This window comes from Macaca mulatta, chromosome 7 (assembly GCF_049350105.2).
Source record: "Macaca mulatta isolate MMU2019108-1 chromosome 7, T2T-MMU8v2.0, whole genome shotgun sequence".
Lineage (NCBI taxonomy): Eukaryota > Metazoa > Chordata > Mammalia > Primates > Cercopithecidae > Macaca > Macaca mulatta.
This window is the reverse complement of record NC_133412.1, coordinates 173,040,971-173,059,628: the sequence shown is the minus strand read 5'-3', so window position 1 is coordinate 173,059,628 and position 18,658 is coordinate 173,040,971. Positions and strand designations below refer to the sequence as shown.

The following is an 18,658-nucleotide window of genomic DNA, read 5'->3' as shown; positions in this document are numbered from 1 at the left end:
CGTGGACTGTGGGAAGCAGGGGCAGGCATGTGGGTACTGGTGAACCTCAGAGAAGGGCTGCAGGGGGCAGGGGAGGGGGGCACAGCAGAGCAGGTCGGGGAACAGTGCCCGGCTGGGGGCTTGGGAACAGGATGCTGGGAGATAGCAGCATTTGGGGTGGCTGTGGGAAGGGGCTGCTTCTGGCCAGGGGTGAGTTTGATCTGGAGGCTGAGCCCGGGCATACCATTCTCAGAGTGGGTGGTGAGTTTGGGGCCCCCCCAGACAGGGAGCTGGAAATGGAGGGGGTGGAGGGTGCAGCTTGATGAGGGGCTGGCCAGGTACCTACATGGTCAGGCGAGGTGCTAGGGGAGCAGGAGGACCCTCTCTTTGCAAGAACGCTGCAGTTCTGGAGGCGTCCCGGGGGCCCAACCCTCTGCCCAGAGGCTGGGGTGTGCATCCCCCACCTGGGCTGGGGAGAGGGGTAGGCTGGGAACCCAAACACTTGTCTCCTCCATTCTCAGAGCCACCCCAGGCCCCACCTGTAATGAGCATGTCACTTACGCCCCTGAGTCTCAGTGTCCTCATCTGCTTGATGGGACCATCCCTTGGAGCCATCATTCAAGACTGCAGCAAGGACCGAAGGAGACCGACAACGCACATCAGGGGCCAGCACACATCTGTGCCTTCCCTGTGTGGGGAGGGGTCTTTCCAGGGGGCACATGGCCCAGGCAGGGGAGAGGGCAGCTTTTTCTTTTCTTTTTTTTAAGACGGAGTCTGACTGTCACCAGGCTGGAGTAGAGTGGCACGATCTCGGCTCACTGCAACCTCTGCCTCCCGGGTTCAAGCAATTCTCCTGCCTCAGACTCCAAGTAACTGGGACTACAGGCACCCACCATCATGCCCGGCTAATTTTTGTATTTTTAAGTAGGGACAGGGTTTCGCCATGTTGGTGATCCACCTGCCTCAGCCTCCCAAAGTGATGGGATTACAGGTGTGAGCCACCGCGCCTGGCCACGAGGGCAGCTTTTTCTCTCTGCACAAAGACAAGCTCCCAATGACTGAAGGAGAAACTCGGGGCAGGACGTCTTCCTTGGATGGGCTCAGAGGACACGGTCCTGGGGAGGAAGGGATGGCTTTTCCCCATCACCACCACGAGGGCTGCAGTCTTACCTGCCCTGCCCCGCTGCCAGGTCAGGAGGGCAGCACGGGGCGCAGCTCCACCAAACTGCTCCCAAGAGAGGCTCAGGGGCCTCCCTGACCTCTCAAATCCAGCTGTCAGAGCCAGTCACCCACCCAGTCCCAACCTCACACAGCACCCAGGGACATGGCCATGAATACAGCACAGGAACAGGCGGGTAACCTGGGGCAGTCTCTCCCAAGCAGCATTGTCGGGGCATCTCTGGGGCACCTGCGGGCTTGCAGCTTCCAGAGCTCTGCCAGCCTCCACATCTCCCCCTTTTCACAGATGAGCAAGCCGAGGCGAGAGCACATGGCCTGATTCCAGGTCATTCATGCAGTCAACACACATTTATTGAGCATCGACTCTGTGCCGGGCCCCGGGTGGGCACAGGGGGCTCAGAGACGAATCACACACAGACCCTACCCTTGAGGCGCTGACAGCCTGGGAGGGCAATTGGTCACATCAACGGACACTCACAATACAGTGTGGTCAGTGTGGTGTTAGAGGTAGCACAGGTGACTGAGGGAGCACAGAGGAGGGGCCCCTGACCCGGCTGGGGGTGGCAAGGAGGGCTTCTTGGAGGAGGTGACACCTGAAGAGGGCTTTAGGGAGTGAGCAAGAGTTAGGGTGTCTCGTCTGAGGAAGTGGCCTGTGCAAGGGCTCAGTGGTAGGGACAATGGTGGTGGCTGAGAGTTGGGCAAGGGCCAGTCCAGGAAGGGCCGTGGAGTCCGCAGGTGACAGGGAGCGCTGAGGGGTGTGAAGCAGGCAGTTGGCAGAGGGCCCGCTGGAAGCCAGCGTGAAGGGTGGCCCAGGGGATGGGACAGGGTAGAAGGGTGGGTGGCCGTGGGCAACTGGTGGGCGGGCACGGCCCTTGCCCGAGGAGTCTCATCCTGCCTGGGGGCCCCCTCAGCAGGGGGGCGGTGGGGGTGTGGGCTGCCAGCCGCGGGGCCGCAGGGTACACAGCACTGGGTCCAGTGGCTTGAGCGTGGCCTGCTCCTGCAGCCCGAAGCGCTGCCCGGGCACCAGCCGGAACTCCAGCCTCTGCAGCAGCTTTGCCATGACCACCTTTACCTCCATCTGGGCCCAGCAGACAAAATGAGGAAGGAATGAAGAAGCAAAGACAGAATGAGTGAGTGAAAGAGCAGCAAATGTCACAGCCAGCTCTCCTCCTGGAGGGCCTCCTGTGTTTCGCACTCTCCTCCGTGCAAAACACAGCCAGTCCTCCCAGCAGCCCCAGAGCAGGGGTTCTGAGATGCTTCCTGGCTCAGGATGAGCCACCACCCCTGCAGCCACTCCTGGGCAGAACCACAGCCCTGCCTCTCCTACCTGAGCAAACTGCTGCCCGATGCAGGAGCGGTGGCCCAGGGAGAAGGGGAAGTAGGTGAACCGTGGCCTGCAGGGAAAGAGAGGAATCACAAGGCCAGCAGCCCCAGACATCCCCACAGGAACAACACAAGGAAGACAGCAGTTAACCCATGTCTGGATGAACACAGACTTAGAGCCAGGGGCTGGGCACTTTGCATGCAAAGCATGAACCGCTGACTCTGCCGAGGGCTGGATCTGCATTCTCTCTTTTTCTCCTCCTTTTACCCTCCTGGAAGGAGCTTATGTTGTCCCATTTCACACGTGGAGAAACTGAGGCTCAGAGGGGCAAAGCAACTCACTCCAGGTCATAAATTTACATCCAGCTCTGGGCAGAGCCTGGATCTGAACTTGGGCAAGCTGTGGAGTCCAGCTCTTCCCACCATGGCTTTGGTACCTTAACGTGTTGACCCCCACAGCAACTTCCAGATGCAGCCACGGATGGTCCCATTTCTCAGACAGGAACCTCAAGGTTTGGGGAGGTGAAATCACCCAGCTTCCCAGTATTTGGTGCTGCTTGTGAGCATGGACTTTAGAACAAGACTGAGCTGGGGCCAGACCCCTGCTCTGCCACTTGGGCAAGTTACTTAACCTCTCTGAGTTGTGATTTCCTCTACAGCCACCTCACAGGGATCTGGAAGGCTATGTGGGCTAAGCGGGCGCCTCTGGCTCAGACCAGAGGCTGCTGTGTCTATCCTTCTCCCACCAGCCCCACTCATGGGCAGCTCGAGGAGGGACTTACTTGGGTGCTCCGGGGCCGAAGCGATCGGGGTTGAAAGTCAGCGGGTCCTCAAAGTATGTGTCCATCCGCCCCATGACATAGGTGCTGAACTGCGGGCAAAGGGTCCGCTCATCTCTGGTTCCCAGGTTGTTCCCCTGGCACCTCTTGAGCCACTGAGGCCACCCAACAGGGCTACTCGGAGCAGAGTGGGTCCCACTCTCCTCCCCCCATGGCTTCACCCCCATCTAGGTAGGTGTCGATTGTACTGGCCCCCTAGACAATCCCTTAAGAGTGAGGACAGCTGACTGTGCCAGCTGGGCATACTGTGTCATCCTGTGCTGGGCACAGCCCTGTGGGGGAGCCATCATTATCCCCATTTTACAGATGAGGAAACTGAGACCCAGAGAGAGGCTCAGTGACTCACCTGAAGTCACCAGGCAAATAAATGGCCAAATCGAGATTCAAACTCAGATCTGACTCTGTGAGGCCAACTTCCTCTAGATCCTGAGAACTGTTATATTCAGTTTCTCTTCAACTCAAGGCCTGCTTCGGCAGGGGTGGGAGTGGAGGAGCTGCAGACCCCACCAGCCGTCCACTTGCATGTGTGGTTCCTCCTGAGTGGGGCTGATGCTCACTCTGTGTCCTTGGCCTCCAAACACTGGGACAAAATCTCCTCCTGAGCCTGCTCCACCCCTGGCTCTCTGTGCTGGGGTCAGCGCAGCAGAGGGTACAGGGAGCGCTGGAGCTGAGCTCCAGCAAGTGAGTGGGAGCATCAGGCACGGGGGCTGGGTTTAGGGCACCTGCGATGTGCCAGGGATTGTTGCCAGGCACATGATGTATGTCATCCTACTGACGCTTCTTGACAGGCTGTGGCTTGGGTGCCATCACCACTCCCCCCGACCTAACAAAGAGGAAGCCGAAGGCCTGATGGAGATGACCCAGCCAGCCAGCAGCAGAGCTGGGGATGGAGCCCAGTCTGCCCACTCAAAGCCCACAGGTGGCACCCCCAGGCTGAGAGTGAGCCACAGGGCCTCCCCTCCCAGCTTAAGGGGATCTAAGGAGATGGCCATTACGGCATAGTGGTATTGATACAGGGGTATTCAAAAGAAAGCTCGGCAAAACAGATGACAGAGTGGCCACAGATGAGGCTTGGATGGATGCTGGGGGAAGTGGGGCAGAGCCCTAGGAGGAGAGGGGCTGCGAGCAGGGGCTGGGGCTCCTCCTTCCTCATAGGTAAAAATAAAAAGGATCCTGTCATGGGCTGAATTTTGTCCCCAACAAATTCACATGTTGGAGTCCTAACCCCCAGTACCTCAGTATGCGGCTGTGTTTGGAGACAAGGTCTTTAACGAGGTGATTAACTTAAAATGAGGTACTTAGGATGGGCCCTAATCCAACCTGACTGGTGTCCTTATAAGAAGAGATTAGGACACAGACACACAGAAGGAAGAACACGTGGAGACGCAGGGAGAAGGTGGCTGTCTGCACACCAAGGAGTGTGCCCTCAGAAGAAACCAGCTTCCCAACACCTTGATCTCAGACTTCCAGCCTCCAGGACTGGGAGAAAATAAATTTCTGTTGTTTAAGCCAAAGTCTGTGGCACTTTGTTACAATAGCCCTGGCAAATCAATACAGATGGGTCCCTGCCTTGAAACCACACACAAAATCAATTCTAGGTAGTTACAAGCTCAGCTTTGAAAAGAAAAATGTAAAATTGTTTGAGGACAATGTAAGTGAATGCCCTGAACTCAGAATAGAGAAGGATTTCTTAAACAAGGCAAAGCAAAAGAAGTAATTGTTAAAAATATTAAGAGATGTAGATCATCAAAAACACATTAATGAAGACAAGCCACAAAGATGACAAACATACCAGACAAAAGATGAACACACGAGTTTTTAAAGTAAAGCTCCAGGGCCAGGCACGCTGGCTCACACCTGTAATCCCAGTACTTTGGGAGGCCGAGGCAGGTGGATCACTTGAGGTCAGGAGTTTGATAACAGCCTGGCCAACCTGGTGAAACCCCATCTCTACTAAAAATACAAAAATTAGCCAGGCGTGGTGGTGTGCACCTGTAATCCCAGCTACTTGGGAGGCTGAGGCATGAGAATTGCTTGAACCCAGGAGGCAGAGGTTGCAATAAGTGGAGATGGCGCCACTGCACTCCAGCCTGGGGGACAGAGCGAGACTCCATCTAAAAATTAATAATAAAAATAATAATTAATAAATGTATGCTGTAAAAAAATAATAAAATAAAATAAAGCTCTACATAGCAATATGAAAAAACACACTACCCCAAAAGGGAAACTGAGCCCACATCTCAGAGACAGAGAAAACAGGGTCAGATGCTCACTCTTAACTAGTTAGTAATCAGGAAAGCACAAATCAAGACCACAGTGAAATACTTTTTTTTAAACACATATTTGGATGGCAGCAGATACAAAATTGAACCATGCTAAGTGTTGGAGACAATAAAGAACAGCAGGTGCTGTCCCTCACCACATGTGGGCGTCTAAGTTGGTGCAGCCACTTTGGAAGACAATGTGGCATTAGTCTGTAAAGCTGAACAGTCGCAGGTCCTACAACCCAGCACTGCCACTTCTGGGTACATGCCTGAGGATCTTGCTCACACACTGCTCCTGGCACACAGACAGAAATGGCATCGCTGCTGTGGTGCTCATAATAGGGACAAACTGGGCACCTCTCAAATGCCTCTCACCTGAGAATTGATCAGCAATGGTGGTTGTCCCACGGCCCCATAGAGAAGCCTACACAAATCTTACCAATCTTTATACTGAGTCAAAAAGCAAGTCCTACAACATATTACTGCATGAGTGCACACAGGCGCGCACACACACACACACACGAGGGAATGGCAAACACACAATTCAGATTAGTGATTCCTTCTCAGAAGAGCAGGGAGTGACTACATCCTAGTTTCCTGGTTTGGTGGGGGGGGGGGGGTTAGGGGCTATTATACATGAATAAATGCCTGGATGAATAGATAAATGAACAGGTAAGCAAACAAAGAGACACAAGGTAAAGGAGGTCCGGGGAGAAAGCCGAGAGAGAAAGAGTTATAAAGTGCGAGGAGGGAAAGAACCAGGACAAGTTTGGGTCAACTGTGAAACTGGGCACTTTCCATATCTGCTCTTCGCCAGCTGTATGACCCCAGGAAATTGACCGAACCTCTCTGAACCTCAGTGTCCTCAGCTGTAAAAGCGGCACCTCCCTTCCAGAATGACCTGCTGTAATCTTCTGCTGAACAGTGTGAGGAGGGGAAAAAGCCCTCACAGGGCTATGGTGAGACTCCGTGAGAAAGAACAGGGCAGCCAGCAAGGCCCAGCACAGTGATGGGAACGGGGCCACGGGCTCCCCTGGTGAGTCCCAAATTCACCACCACTGGGGCAAGCAGGCCAGCCCACCCCAGGGCCCCCAGGGCCTCCACCCACCAAGAGCGGGGTGTTGCCGGGGACTCTGACCCCATCGATCAAGGTCTCCTCTTCCAGCAGGCGAAAGGTGCCCCATGCTGGTGGGTACAGCCTCAGCGACTCTTTGAGGACCTAGAGAAGCCACAAGGGGAGATAACAAGAGAAGTCGGGAGAGGCCACAGATCATGCTGGCCAGTGGCATGCCTGGGACTCCTCTCTTTCCCACCTATAGGCTGAATGTATACCCTCACCCTGGCCTGGGTCCCAGGCCCCTGGGACATCAGTCTCACCATCATGTGGCAGATGGAGAAACTGAGGTCCAGAAGGAGAAGGGAGCTGTGCAAGGCCACAATGGCAGAGCTGGGACCAGGAATCAGGGCTCCCACCATTCCAGAGAGCCACAGCAGAACCCGAAAGGCCTCCTGCTGTGCTGCAGCAGCTCGTGGAGGTGCTGCTGAGCCTGACTCCACCAGGAAAAGCTCAAGTATCTGGAACTCCAGCCTAGCCGGGAAGCACAAATACGGCATGATTTACTAAAGGGCCAGTTTCCAAGCTAAGCTGAATACTGGGATGACCTGGGGAGCTCCTTGACTCTGACATCATTAGTCTTGGGCAGCCTGGGCCTCGGGATACTTTAAATCTTCTAGGGGAGTCTCCTATGCAGCAAAGTTTGAAAACCACTGTCCTAAAAGGTCCTGGGAGGCAGCAGGCCTGATGACATGAATCACCCACATCTGCCCAGAAGCTTCCCTCCTACTCCCCACACCTGGGACAGGTACTGCAGTCTCCCCAGGTCCTCGAAATCCAGGTACCTCTTAGAACCGATGACCTCATCCACCTCGGCCTGCAGCCTGTGGGGTAAGACAAAGACAAGTTCATCTCCAAAGGGAGCCTTTCCCCAACTTAGCTTTAAGAAGGGGACATTGGAAGGAATGGTGAAGACAGACGCATGGGGCTCCCCATCCACAAACACTGTTACTTTTATTTTTATTTTTTGAAACAAAGTCTTGCTCTGTTGCCCAGGCTAGAGTGCAATGGTGCAATCTTGGCTCACTGCAACCTTCGCCCCCCGCCCCCAGGATTCAAGCAATTCTCCTGCCTCAGCCTCCTGAGTAGCTGGGATTACAGGCGCTCACCACCATGCTCAGCTAATTTTTGTATTTTTAGTAGAGTCAGGGTTTCACCATGTTGGCCAGGCTGGTCTTGAACTCCTGACTCCAGGTGATCCGCCTGCCTCAGCCTCCCAAAGTGCTGGGATTACAGGCATGAGTCACCACACCCAGCCCAAAGACTGTTAAAGAGATCCAATGACAGCCAGATCCAAAACAGTGCCCAAACCATTAGGAACCATGTTCCAGGGGCCCTAAAACATCCACCCTTTGTGTCTGATGTTTGGGATTGGCTGTAGGAAACCAGACTGGCCAACATGGTGAAACGCTGTCTCTACTAAAAATACAAAAACTAGCCAGGAGTGGTGGCAGGTGCCTGTAATCCCAGCTACTTGGGAGGCTGAGGCATGAGAATCACTTGAATCTGGGAGGTGGAGGTTGCAATGAGCAGAGATAGAGCTGCTGCACTCCAGCCTGGCAACAGAGCAAGACTCCGTCTCAAACACAAAAGTATTGTCGAGGATGTGGACAAATCAGAAAGAACCCTTGTGCACTGCTGGTGGGAATGTAAAATGTTTCAGCGGCTATGGAAAACGATATGGTGATTCCTCAAAAAATTAAAAATAGAATCACCATATGATCCAGCAACCCCACTTCTGGGTATAAACTCAAAACAACTGAAAGCTGGGACTTAAAAAGATATTTGTATACCCATCCTCATAGCAGCATTATTCAAAATAGACAAAAGGAAGAAACAACCCAGGTATCCATGGACAGATGAATGAATATGCAAAATGGGAGAGATCTTACAATGGAACATTAGTAAGTCCTAAAAAGGAAGGGAGTTCCGACACATACTGCAACATGGATGAACTTGGAGGACACTATCTGAGTAAAATAAGCCAGTCACATAAAAGACAAATACTGTATGAGTCCACTTATATAAGTCACCTAGAATAGACAAACCCATAGAGACAGAAGTGGAATTGTGGTTACCGGTGGTGGAGGAGGGGAGAATGGACAGATTTTCAGTTTGGGAAGATGAAAAAGTTCTGGAGACGGAGGCCAGGAGCAGTGGCTCACGCCTGTAATCCTAGCATTTTGGGAGGTCAAGACGGGTGGATCACTTCAGGCCAGGAGTTTGAGACCAGCCTGGCCAACATTGCAAAACACTGTCTCTACTAAAAATACAAAAAAAAAAAAAAAAAAAATAGCCAGGTGTGGTGGTGCACACCTGTAATCCCAGCTACTCTGGAGGCTGAGGCAGGAGAATTGTTTGAACCGGGGAGGCAGAAGTTGCAATGAGCTGAGATCATACTCCAGCCTGGGCGACAGAGCAAGACTCTGTCTCAAAAAAAAAAAAAAGAAAGAAAAAGAATAAATAAATAAAAATAAAAAATAAACAAAAATAAACAAAAAACAGTGGAGGGGGATGGCATTCACAATGTGAATGCCCTTAATGCCACTAAACTGTGTGCTTAAAAACAATGAAAATGTAGAATTTTATGTTATATATATTTTACCACAATTTTAAAAAGAGTGGATTTGGGAGGAGGTTACAATCAGGTGGGCAATGCTGTGACGAGGCGCATGGGGAATAAAAGCCAGCTGTACAGCCAGGTGACAAAACACAGCAAAGCCGCCCGTGAGTAGGTGAGAAGGTGCTGAACAGGCACTGAGCAGTTAACAGTGGATTGGCTCTGGGTGGGTGGGGTGCCATGGGTGGGTTTACTATTATTATAACTTTTCTGCTTCTCCCAAAATTTTTATATGAAATGCTTATTACTATTATACTTACTTTTAAACCCAAGAACGATTGTATGTTCACTTCCGCCCTTCTATGCTGCTGATGACTAATAATGGTAATTGAAGGCCTGACCCCACCTCCCCAGAGCTCCCACCGAGCCCGTTGGTGCGTTCTGAGAGCTCTGACACTTGCTTCAGCCACTCCATGTAACTGTCCTGGAGGGAGCCTGTTTGTATTTAAGGAAACCAATGGCCCGACTCAAATGTCACCTCCCCAGGGACGCCCTCCTTTGTCTTGCCGTCAGAAGACAAGCATGCCCTTGGCACATTAGCAGGGATTCTGCTCCATCATCACTGCCAGGCTCTGGCCAGGCACTGGGTACACTGTGGGGAGGGAAAAGGCCACGGTCCCGCCCTCCTGGAGCTTCCGGTCTCATAGCTGAATAGACATGATGAAATAGTCCCGGGGAAACACATTCATGAGTTGGGAGGAGGCTCAGAGGGGAAACATGGGTGGCTCCTTTAGGGATCCGAGAAGCCCCTTCTAGAAGAGGAGTGGGAGGAGGAGGCGTGTTCTCCAGGGGAAAAGCAGGGACAGTGTTTCCAAGAGAGGGAACAGCACGTGCCAAGGCCCGGGGGAAGCAGGGCATGTTGAAGGGACTCAACCATGGGAGGTAGGGACAGGTGGCCCTCAGGAACAAGACATCAGACAGACCCCTTTGCCAGTCCCAAGATCACCCCCCATACCTTGCCACGATCTCCGGCTGGCGAGACAGCTCCATCACTGTGAACGCCAAGTGGTTGGCAGAGGTCTCGTGACCTGTGGGAAGGGTGGACAGTGGCTGCTCCACATGGGGCCACAGGATGAAGGAGACAGTTTGTCTGCCTCTATGCCAGCCAGTGCTGGCAAGTAAATGGCATTTGCCCCCAGGCATCTGGGTCTAAAAGCCCCTTCCTTGAACCATCGTCTGGGTCTCACTTGGCCCGGGGAGGTGCTCACCTCCATTTTGGAGAAGTAAAAGTAGAGGTGGAGAGGAATGGGTCTCTGGTCACACAGCAGGGAGAGTGGGGAGGGACACAATTCAAAGTCGGTGAGCCCAAGGCCTCTCCTTCCCATGCTGCAGCGTGCACACAAAAGCCCCTCATGACCCTGAGGTTCTATGAAGGGTGGCGGACGTTTCGGGAGGCAGATTTTGACTTTTAGCAGGCTCTGGCCAACGTGATAAAGTCAACCCCTCCAAGTTAGCCTGAGAGGCAACAGACATGAGTTTACTCTAAAGGAGTAGGTGGCTTACCAGGTGGCAACCACTGGCCAGCCAAGGTGCTTGAGGGGCTCCGCTTGAATGCAGAAGGGCCTGTACCTTACAGCAAGTCAGAGCTGGGAAGAAGGGCCCAGCTCCCAGGGTGTGGAGATGGGCCAGTCACACAGCCAGCAGAGCCCTCAGCTGGGGAGCAGGGTGGGAGAACAGAGCAGCCCTGGCCCCAGCTCTGCATCGCTGGCTGTGACTATAGGAGGCCACTTCCCTCCTCAGCCTCAGTTTCCTCACAGGCAAAGGGAAAGACAGACACAACCCACCCTGCCCTTGGCCAGTCCCCCATAGCATCTGGACGCAGGGCTCAGGGATAGACTGGAGGGATGAGACGGGATTAATACATCCTCTTTGGAAGGCTGGATAGAAGCCTGGAGAGTTCCTCAAGGCCCCCATTTTACAGATGAGGAAACTGAAGCTAGGTCTGTCCAGAAGCCTCATCCAGGACCTGGGTTTCCAGTTGCAGGAAGAGGACCAGCCATTGGTTCCGCAAGTCCCTTCTATCCACTGCAGGGAATGGCGCCCTGCAGCCTTGCTTTAACACTGGCCATTTCTAATCTCCTGGGGCATCTGCAAGTGCTTCTCCCACCTAAAGGGCCTTCCTCCATGCCGTTCACCTGTAGACCTCTTCGTCCATCAGTACTTGTCTCTGTCTGTCCACCTCTGCCATTAGACTAGGAACTGTCCCTCATCTTGTTCACCTCCATCTTCCTGGTGCCTAGTGTCAGCCATTTGTTTGTGTATTTCATTCAATGTTCGTGGGAACATACCGCACTGGGCCCTGGCAGAACAGAGGTGAGCTAAACAACCTGATCCTTTGCTCATCAAGTCTGGTGGGGAACAGACCTCACTCAATTACCACAAATAAATGAACAGCTTAACACTATGAGGTGGGTGGTGGGGAGGAGCTCCAGGCCTGCAGCCAGCTTCTAGCTGAGGGCCTGAGGCAGCCTGCGCTTCCCTGAGGAGGAGGCATGTGAGGGCTCACTGACAGGTGAAGAGGAGTTTTCTAGGTGAAGAACCATGTTCAGGAAATATCTGATGAGCAAACGAATGAAGCTGCTTAGCATCTCTTTTTGTGCTAGTCTAATGCAGGCCTCCCCGCAAATTCTGAGTGAGGGGAAGCCTGCATTCACACAGCCAAGCTCTCTGCAGCTGAAAGGCCAGCTTCACACATCCCCACAATTGCCAGCTGCACTACCAGGTCAGATGCCCCCAAGATAGCAAGAAGAAGGGGTTTCTGCTCCCTTTAGCCCAGCCCCCTAGTCCTATGGTGAGCTCTGCTCAGATAGCCCCCAAAATCCCAAAGAGTTGGGTTGGAGGGATCCATGGTCTGCAGTATTTCTGCAGAGCTCCGGGCCCTTGGTCACCACTAAAGCTACAAACCAGCAATGAAGAAGGTGACGAAGTTGTCCAGCAGACCCTCATCGTCCTGGGCCCCCTCTTCAGCTGAAAGACAAGGAGAGTCTCAGTTCCCAGCAAATATTTGCTCCCTTTCCCCACAGCTCATAAAGAACTAACTGTGTTTCTCCTCTTAAGCCAAACAGAGCCAGAGGCGATGAATCACCTGGGGGACGTCCCGGCCCACCCCACCCTCCCCAGTCTGCAGAGGGGGCCCTCGCACCTTTGAGAATCTGTGTGAGGATGTCGGCAGGAACCTCCTCGCCCCTCTTCAGGGCCTCCCGGCGGCGCTGGACCCAGTCCCTGCCCACCTGGCGCAGGAAGCGAATGCTCTCCCGGACCTCCCGGAGCTGCTTCCTCTTCCCTGGCAGGAACTAAACAAGAGTTTCAGCTCCAGATGGCCAAGTGAACATGCATGTTCCCTCTCCCCTCTCCCCCACCACCCTGAAATGACTTTAGCGGCACTGGCAAGCCGGGACGTCAGTAGAACGTGAGAAATTCTAGAAAAGATGAAGCAGACAGGGAGACTGGATCAAGATGGCAAACTGGGCCCAGGCCTCAGTCTCCCTTTCCTGCACCAAATCCTTAGCAGTGGTGGGTGGGATGGCTTAAAACATCCACGTAGCCCGTCAAGGTAAAAAGGGACCCCTGACGGGTGGAGGCAGTTAGGCTTGCATCGAAGGAAGAAATCCCAAGCAGAAGGAAGTAGAGTGCGATCAATCGCCAAAAAGACGGGGCGGTATTGGGGTCTGCAAGCTCAGAGGCTGAAGTCCCAGGGAACAGGAGGGGGCCCTGAGATGAACTCAGCTATCACCTTTCCCCTTTTTTACTTCTTCATTCCTGGGATAAGGAGGTGATATGTGGAGCTGCAGCAGCAATCTTTTAAAAAAATCTATATATTTTAATTGATATATAATAATTATACACATGTATGGGGTGCATGTGATATTTTGATACACGAATACAATGTGCAATGGTCAAATTGGCATATTTAGGATATTCATCACTTCAAACATTTATCATTTGTGTTGGAAACATTTCAAATCTTCTCCCTATTTTTCAAATACACAATACCTTGCTGTTAGTTATAGTCACCCACTCTGCTACTGACACTAAAACTTATTCCTTCTATATAACCGTATGTTTGTACCATTAACCAACTTCTCTTCATCCCCTCATTCACCCTTCCCAGCCTCTAATAACTATCATTCTACTCTTTACCTCCATGAAATCAACTTTTTTAGCTCCCACAAACGTGGGAGGACAGGCACTACTTGTCTTTCTGGTCTTGCCTTGTTTCACTTAACATAATGATCTCCAGTTCCATCCAGGCTGCTCTAAATGTCAGGATTTCATTCTTTCTTATGGGCAAAGAAAATTCCATGTGTATATACACCAAATTTTCTTTTCTTTTCCTTTTTTTTTTTTTTTTTTTGAGACGGGGTTTTACTCTTGTTGCCCAGGCTGTAGTGCAATGGTGCGATCTCAGCTCACTGCAACCTCCGCTTCCCCAGTTCAAGGGATTCTCCTGCTTCAGCCTCCTGAGTAGCATGGTGCCCACCACCATGCCTGGCTAATTTTTTGTATTTTTAGTAGAGATGGGGTTTCACCATGTTGGCCAGGCTAGTCTTGAACTCCTGACCTCAGGTGATCCACCTGCCTTGGCCTTCCAAAATGCTGGGAATACAGGCATGAACCACCGCGCCCAGCTACACCAAATTTTCTTTATCCATTTGTCTGTTCACGAACACTTACGTTGATTCTATATCTCGGCTATTGTGCAGGTGTCCCTTTGATATACTGATTTCTTTTCCTTTGGATAAATACCCAGTAGTGGGATTGCTGGATCATATGGTAGTTCCCTTTTTAGTTTGAGAAACCTCCATACTGTTTTCCATAATGGCTATACAAATTTACATTCCTGCCAACAATGCATAAGAGTTCCATTTCTCTCTGTCCTCACCAGCATCTGTTATGTTTTGTCTTTTTGATAATAGCCATTCTAACTGGGGTAAGATGATATCTCACAGATTTGCATTTATCTGATGATTAGTGACATTGAACATTTTTTCATATACCTCTTGGCCATTTGTCTTTTGAGAAAAGTCTATTCAGATTCTTTGCCAATTTTTTAATGGAATTATTTGCTTTTTGTTGTTGTTGTTGTTGTTGTTTGTATTCCTTGTCAGATGGGTGGTTTGCAAATACTTTGTCCCATTTAACAAGTTGTCTCTTCATTCTGTTGTTTCCTTTGCTGTGCAGAACGTTTTTAGTTTAATATAGTCACATGTCTTTTTTTTTTTTTTTTGAGATGGAGTCTCACTCTGTCAGCCATGTTGGAGTGCAGTGGTGTGATCTCGGCTCACTGCAACCTCTGCCTCCCGGGTTCAAATGGGTTCAAGTGATTCTCCTGCCTGTGCCTCCCGAGTAGCTGAGTAGCTGGGACTACAGGTGCCAACCACCATGCCTGGCTAATTTTTGTATTTTTGTATTTTTAGTAGAGACAGGGTTTCACCATGTTGGCCAGGCTGGTCTCAAACTCCTGTCCTCAAGTGATCCCGCCTGTCTTGGCCTCCCAAAGTACTGGGATTCCAGGCACAAGCCACCATGCCTGGCCACATTTGTCTATTTTCTATTTTTGTTGTTGTTGCCTGTATTTTTGAAGTCTTAGCTATAAAATGTTTGCCTACACCAATGTCCCAGAGCACTTCCCCTATGTTTTCTCCTAGTGTTTTGAATTTCAGGTCTTATGTTTAAGTCTATTATTATTATATTATTATTATTATGTGAGACATAGTCTCGTAGTCTTGTAATCTCGCTCTGTTGCCCAGGCTGGAGTGCAGTGGCACAATCTCGGATCACTGCAACCTCCACCTCCCAGGTTCAAGCAGCTGGGACTACGGTGTGTGCCACCACACCCAGCTATTTTTTGGTATTTTTAGTAGAGACAGAGTTTCACCATATTAGCCAGGATGGTCTCCATCTCCTGACCTCGTGATCCGCCCATCTCGGCCTCCCAAAGTGCTGGTATTACAGGCATGAGCCACTGCGCCTGGCCAAGTCTATTCATTTTAAGGTGATTTTTGTATATGGTGAGAGATAGGGGTCTGGTTTATTATTCTTCTGCATTCAGATATCCAGTTTTCCCAGCACTGCCCTTTCCCCAGTGTATGTTCTTGGCACCTTTGTTGAAAGTCTGTTTCATGTAAATACATGAATATATTTCTGGGTTCTCTATTCTGTTATGTTGGTATATGTCTGTTGTTGTTTTTTAAAGCAATACCTTGCTGTTTTGGTTATTGTAGCTTTACAGGTTATTTTGAAATCAGGTAGTGTGGTGCCTCCAGCTTTGTTCTTTTCGCTCACAGTTGCTTTGGCTATTTGGGCTTTTTTGTGGTTTCATGCAAATTTTAGGATTGTTTTTTCTATTTCTCTGAAGAATGTCATTGGTATTTTGATAGAGATTGCATTGAATCCATAGATTGCTTTGGGTAGTATGGTCATTTTAAAAACAATATTAATTCTTTCAATCCATGAGCATGGGATGTTTTTTGTTTGTGTCTTCTTCAATTTGTTTCATCAGTGTTTTGTAGTTTTCCTTGTATAGGTCTTTTACCTCCTTGGTTAAATTTATTCCTAGATATTTTATTTTCTACATAGCAACTGTAAATGGGATCACTTTATTGGTTTCTTCTTAGTTCATTATTGGTGTATAGAATTACTACTGATTTTTGTATGCTGATTTTTTACCCTGCAACTTTACTGAATTCATTCATCAGTTCTAAGAGTTTTTTGGTGGAGTCTTTAGGAATTTCTAAATATAAGATCATGTCTTCTGCAAAGAGGGACACTTTGACTTCTTCTTTTCCAATTTGGATGTCTTTTATTTCTTTCTCTTGCCTGACTGCTCTGGCTAGCACTTCTATTAATAGTACTACGTTGAATAAGAGTGATGAAGTAAGCATCCTTATCTTGTTCCAGTTTTTAAAGGAAAGACTTTTAGCTTTTCCCCACTAAGTATGATGTTAGCTGTGGGTGTATCATATACAGCCTTCATTATGTTGAGCCATGTTCCTTCTATTCATAATTTGTTGAGAGTTTTTAATAATGAAGGGGTGTTAAATTGTATCAAGTGCTTTTTCTGCAACTACTGAGATGATCATATGTTTTTTTCCTTCATCCTGCTAATATGATGTATAACATTTATTGACTTGCATATGTTGAACCATCCTTGCATCCCTGGGATAAATCCCACTTAATCATGGTGAATTACTTTTTTGATGTGTTGTTGTGTTAGGTTTGTTTGCTAGTATTTTGTTGAAGATTTTTGCATCTGTGTTCATCAGGGACGTTGGCATGTAGTTTTCTTTTTTTTTTTTTTTTTTATTGTTTCCTTGTCTGTTTGTGGTATCAGGGTAGTGCTGGCCTCATAGAATAAGTTAAGAAGAATTTCCTCTTCTTCAATTTTTTTGAATAGTTTGAGAAAAATTGGTGTTCTTCTTTATAGGTTTGGTAGAATTCGGCAGTAAAGACATCTGGTCATGGGCTTTTCTTTGTTGGAAGACTTTTTAAAATTATTATTATACTTTAAGTTCTAGGGTACATGTGCACAATGTGCAGGTTACATATGTATACATGTGCCATGTTGGTGTGCTGCACCCATTAACTCGTCATTTACATTAGGTATATCTCCTAATGCTATCCTTCTCCCCTCCCCCCACCCGACAACAGGCACCGGTGTGTGATGTTCCCCTTCCTGTGTCCAAGTGTTCTCATTGTTCAGTTCTCACCTATGAGTGAGAACATGTGGTGTTTGGTTTTTTTTCCTTGCAATAGTTTACTGAGAATGATGGTTTCCAGCTTCATCCATGTCCCTACAAAGGACATGAACTCATCCTTTTTTATGGCTGCATAGTATTCCATGGTGTATATGTGCCACATTTTCTTAATCCTGTCTATCATTGATGGACATTTGGGTTGGTTCCAAGTCTTTGCTATTGTGAATAGTGCCGCAAAAAAAACATACGTGTGCATGTGTCTTTATAGCAGCATGATTTATAATCCTTTGGGTATATACCCAGTAATGGGATGGCTGGGTCAAATGGTATTTCTAGTTCTAGATCCTTGAGGAATCACCACACTGTCTTCCACAATGGTTGAACTAGTTTACAGTTCCGCCAACAGTGTAAAAGTGTTCCTATTTCTCCGCATCCTCTCCAGCACCTGTTGCTTCCTGACTTTTTAATGATCACCATTCTAACTGGTGTTAGACAATATCTCATCATGGTTTTGATTTGCATTTCTCTGATGGCCAGTGATGATGAGCATTTTTTCATGTGTCTGTTGGCTGCATAAATGTGCAAGACTTTTTATCAGTATTTCAAACTCATTACTCACCATTGGTCTGTTCAGGTTTTCTATTTCTTCCTTGTTCAATCATCTTGGCAGGGTGTATGTGTCCAGGAATTCCATTTCTTCTAAGTTTTCCAATTGTTTAGTGTAGAGTTGTTCATAAAAATCTGTAATGATCATTTGTATTCCTGTGGTATCAGTTGTAATGTCTCCTTTTTAGTTTCTGCTTTTATTTATATGGGTCTTTTTTTTCTTGGATAGTCTATTTATTGGTTTATTGATTTTATCTTTTCCAAAAATCAACCTTGCACTTCATTGATCCTTTGTACTTTTTTTAGTCCTTACTTCCTTTAATTCTGCTATGATATTTATTATTTATTTCCTTCTACTAATTTTGGGTTTGATTTGTTCTTACTTTTCTAATTCCTTGAGATACATCATTTGGCTGTTTATTTGAAATCTTCCTTTTTTTTTTTTGATGTGTTTACTGTTATAAATATCCCTATTAGCACTGCTTTTGCTGTATATCACATAGGTTTTGGTATGTTGTGTTCCCCTTTTCATTTGTTTCAAGAATTTTTTTTGTTTCCTGCTTAATTTCTTCATTGACCCAATGGTCATCCAGGGGTATACTGTTTAATTCCCATGTATGTGTACCATTTCCAAAGTTTCTCTTGTTATTGATTTCTAGTTTTATTCCATTGTGCTGAGAAGATACTTGATATGATTTCAATTTCTTAAAATTTGTTGAAATTTCTTTTGTGGCCTAACATATGATCTATCCTGGATAATCTTTCATGTGCTGATGAGAAGAATGTATATTCTGCAGCTATTAGATGAAAAGTTATGCAAATGTCTATTCGGTCTATATGGTCTAAAGTGTAGTTAAATCCAATGTTTCTGTGATGATTTTCTGTCTAGATGATCTGTACAATGCTGAGAGTGGAGTGTTGAAGTCCCCAGCTATTATTGTATTAGAGGCTATCTTTTCCTTTAGATCTTTGCTTTCTATCTCTGGGTGCTCTGGTATTGGGTGCAAATATATTTAGAAGTATTTTATCTTCTTGTA

General features: G+C 48.6%; 1 protein-coding gene across 3 annotated transcripts in view; it reads right to left on the bottom strand.

Annotated features, from left to right (window-relative positions):
• Window positions 1–1,491: 1,491 nt before the first annotated feature.
• CYP46A1 (cytochrome P450 family 46 subfamily A member 1) overlaps window positions 1,492–18,658 on the bottom strand; it is a 43,699-nt gene continuing 26,532 nt past the window's right edge. For all 3 annotated transcript variants that reach the window (XM_015144470.3, XM_028851810.2, XM_028851811.2), the window contains 8 exons: window positions 12,461–12,611; window positions 12,223–12,285; window positions 10,274–10,346; window positions 7,438–7,522; window positions 6,693–6,803; window positions 3,264–3,352; window positions 2,486–2,552; window positions 1,492–2,236 (listed from right to left, as the gene is read on the bottom strand). In XM_015144470.3, the coding sequence (XP_014999956.1) occupies window positions 2,066–2,236; window positions 2,486–2,552; window positions 3,264–3,352; window positions 6,693–6,803; window positions 7,438–7,522; window positions 10,274–10,346; window positions 12,223–12,285; window positions 12,461–12,611 (810 nt within the window). In that variant the 3' untranslated portion in view covers window positions 1,492–2,065. The remainder of the gene's footprint in view (window positions 2,237–2,485; window positions 2,553–3,263; window positions 3,353–6,692; window positions 6,804–7,437; window positions 7,523–10,273; window positions 10,347–12,222; window positions 12,286–12,460; window positions 12,612–18,658) is intronic.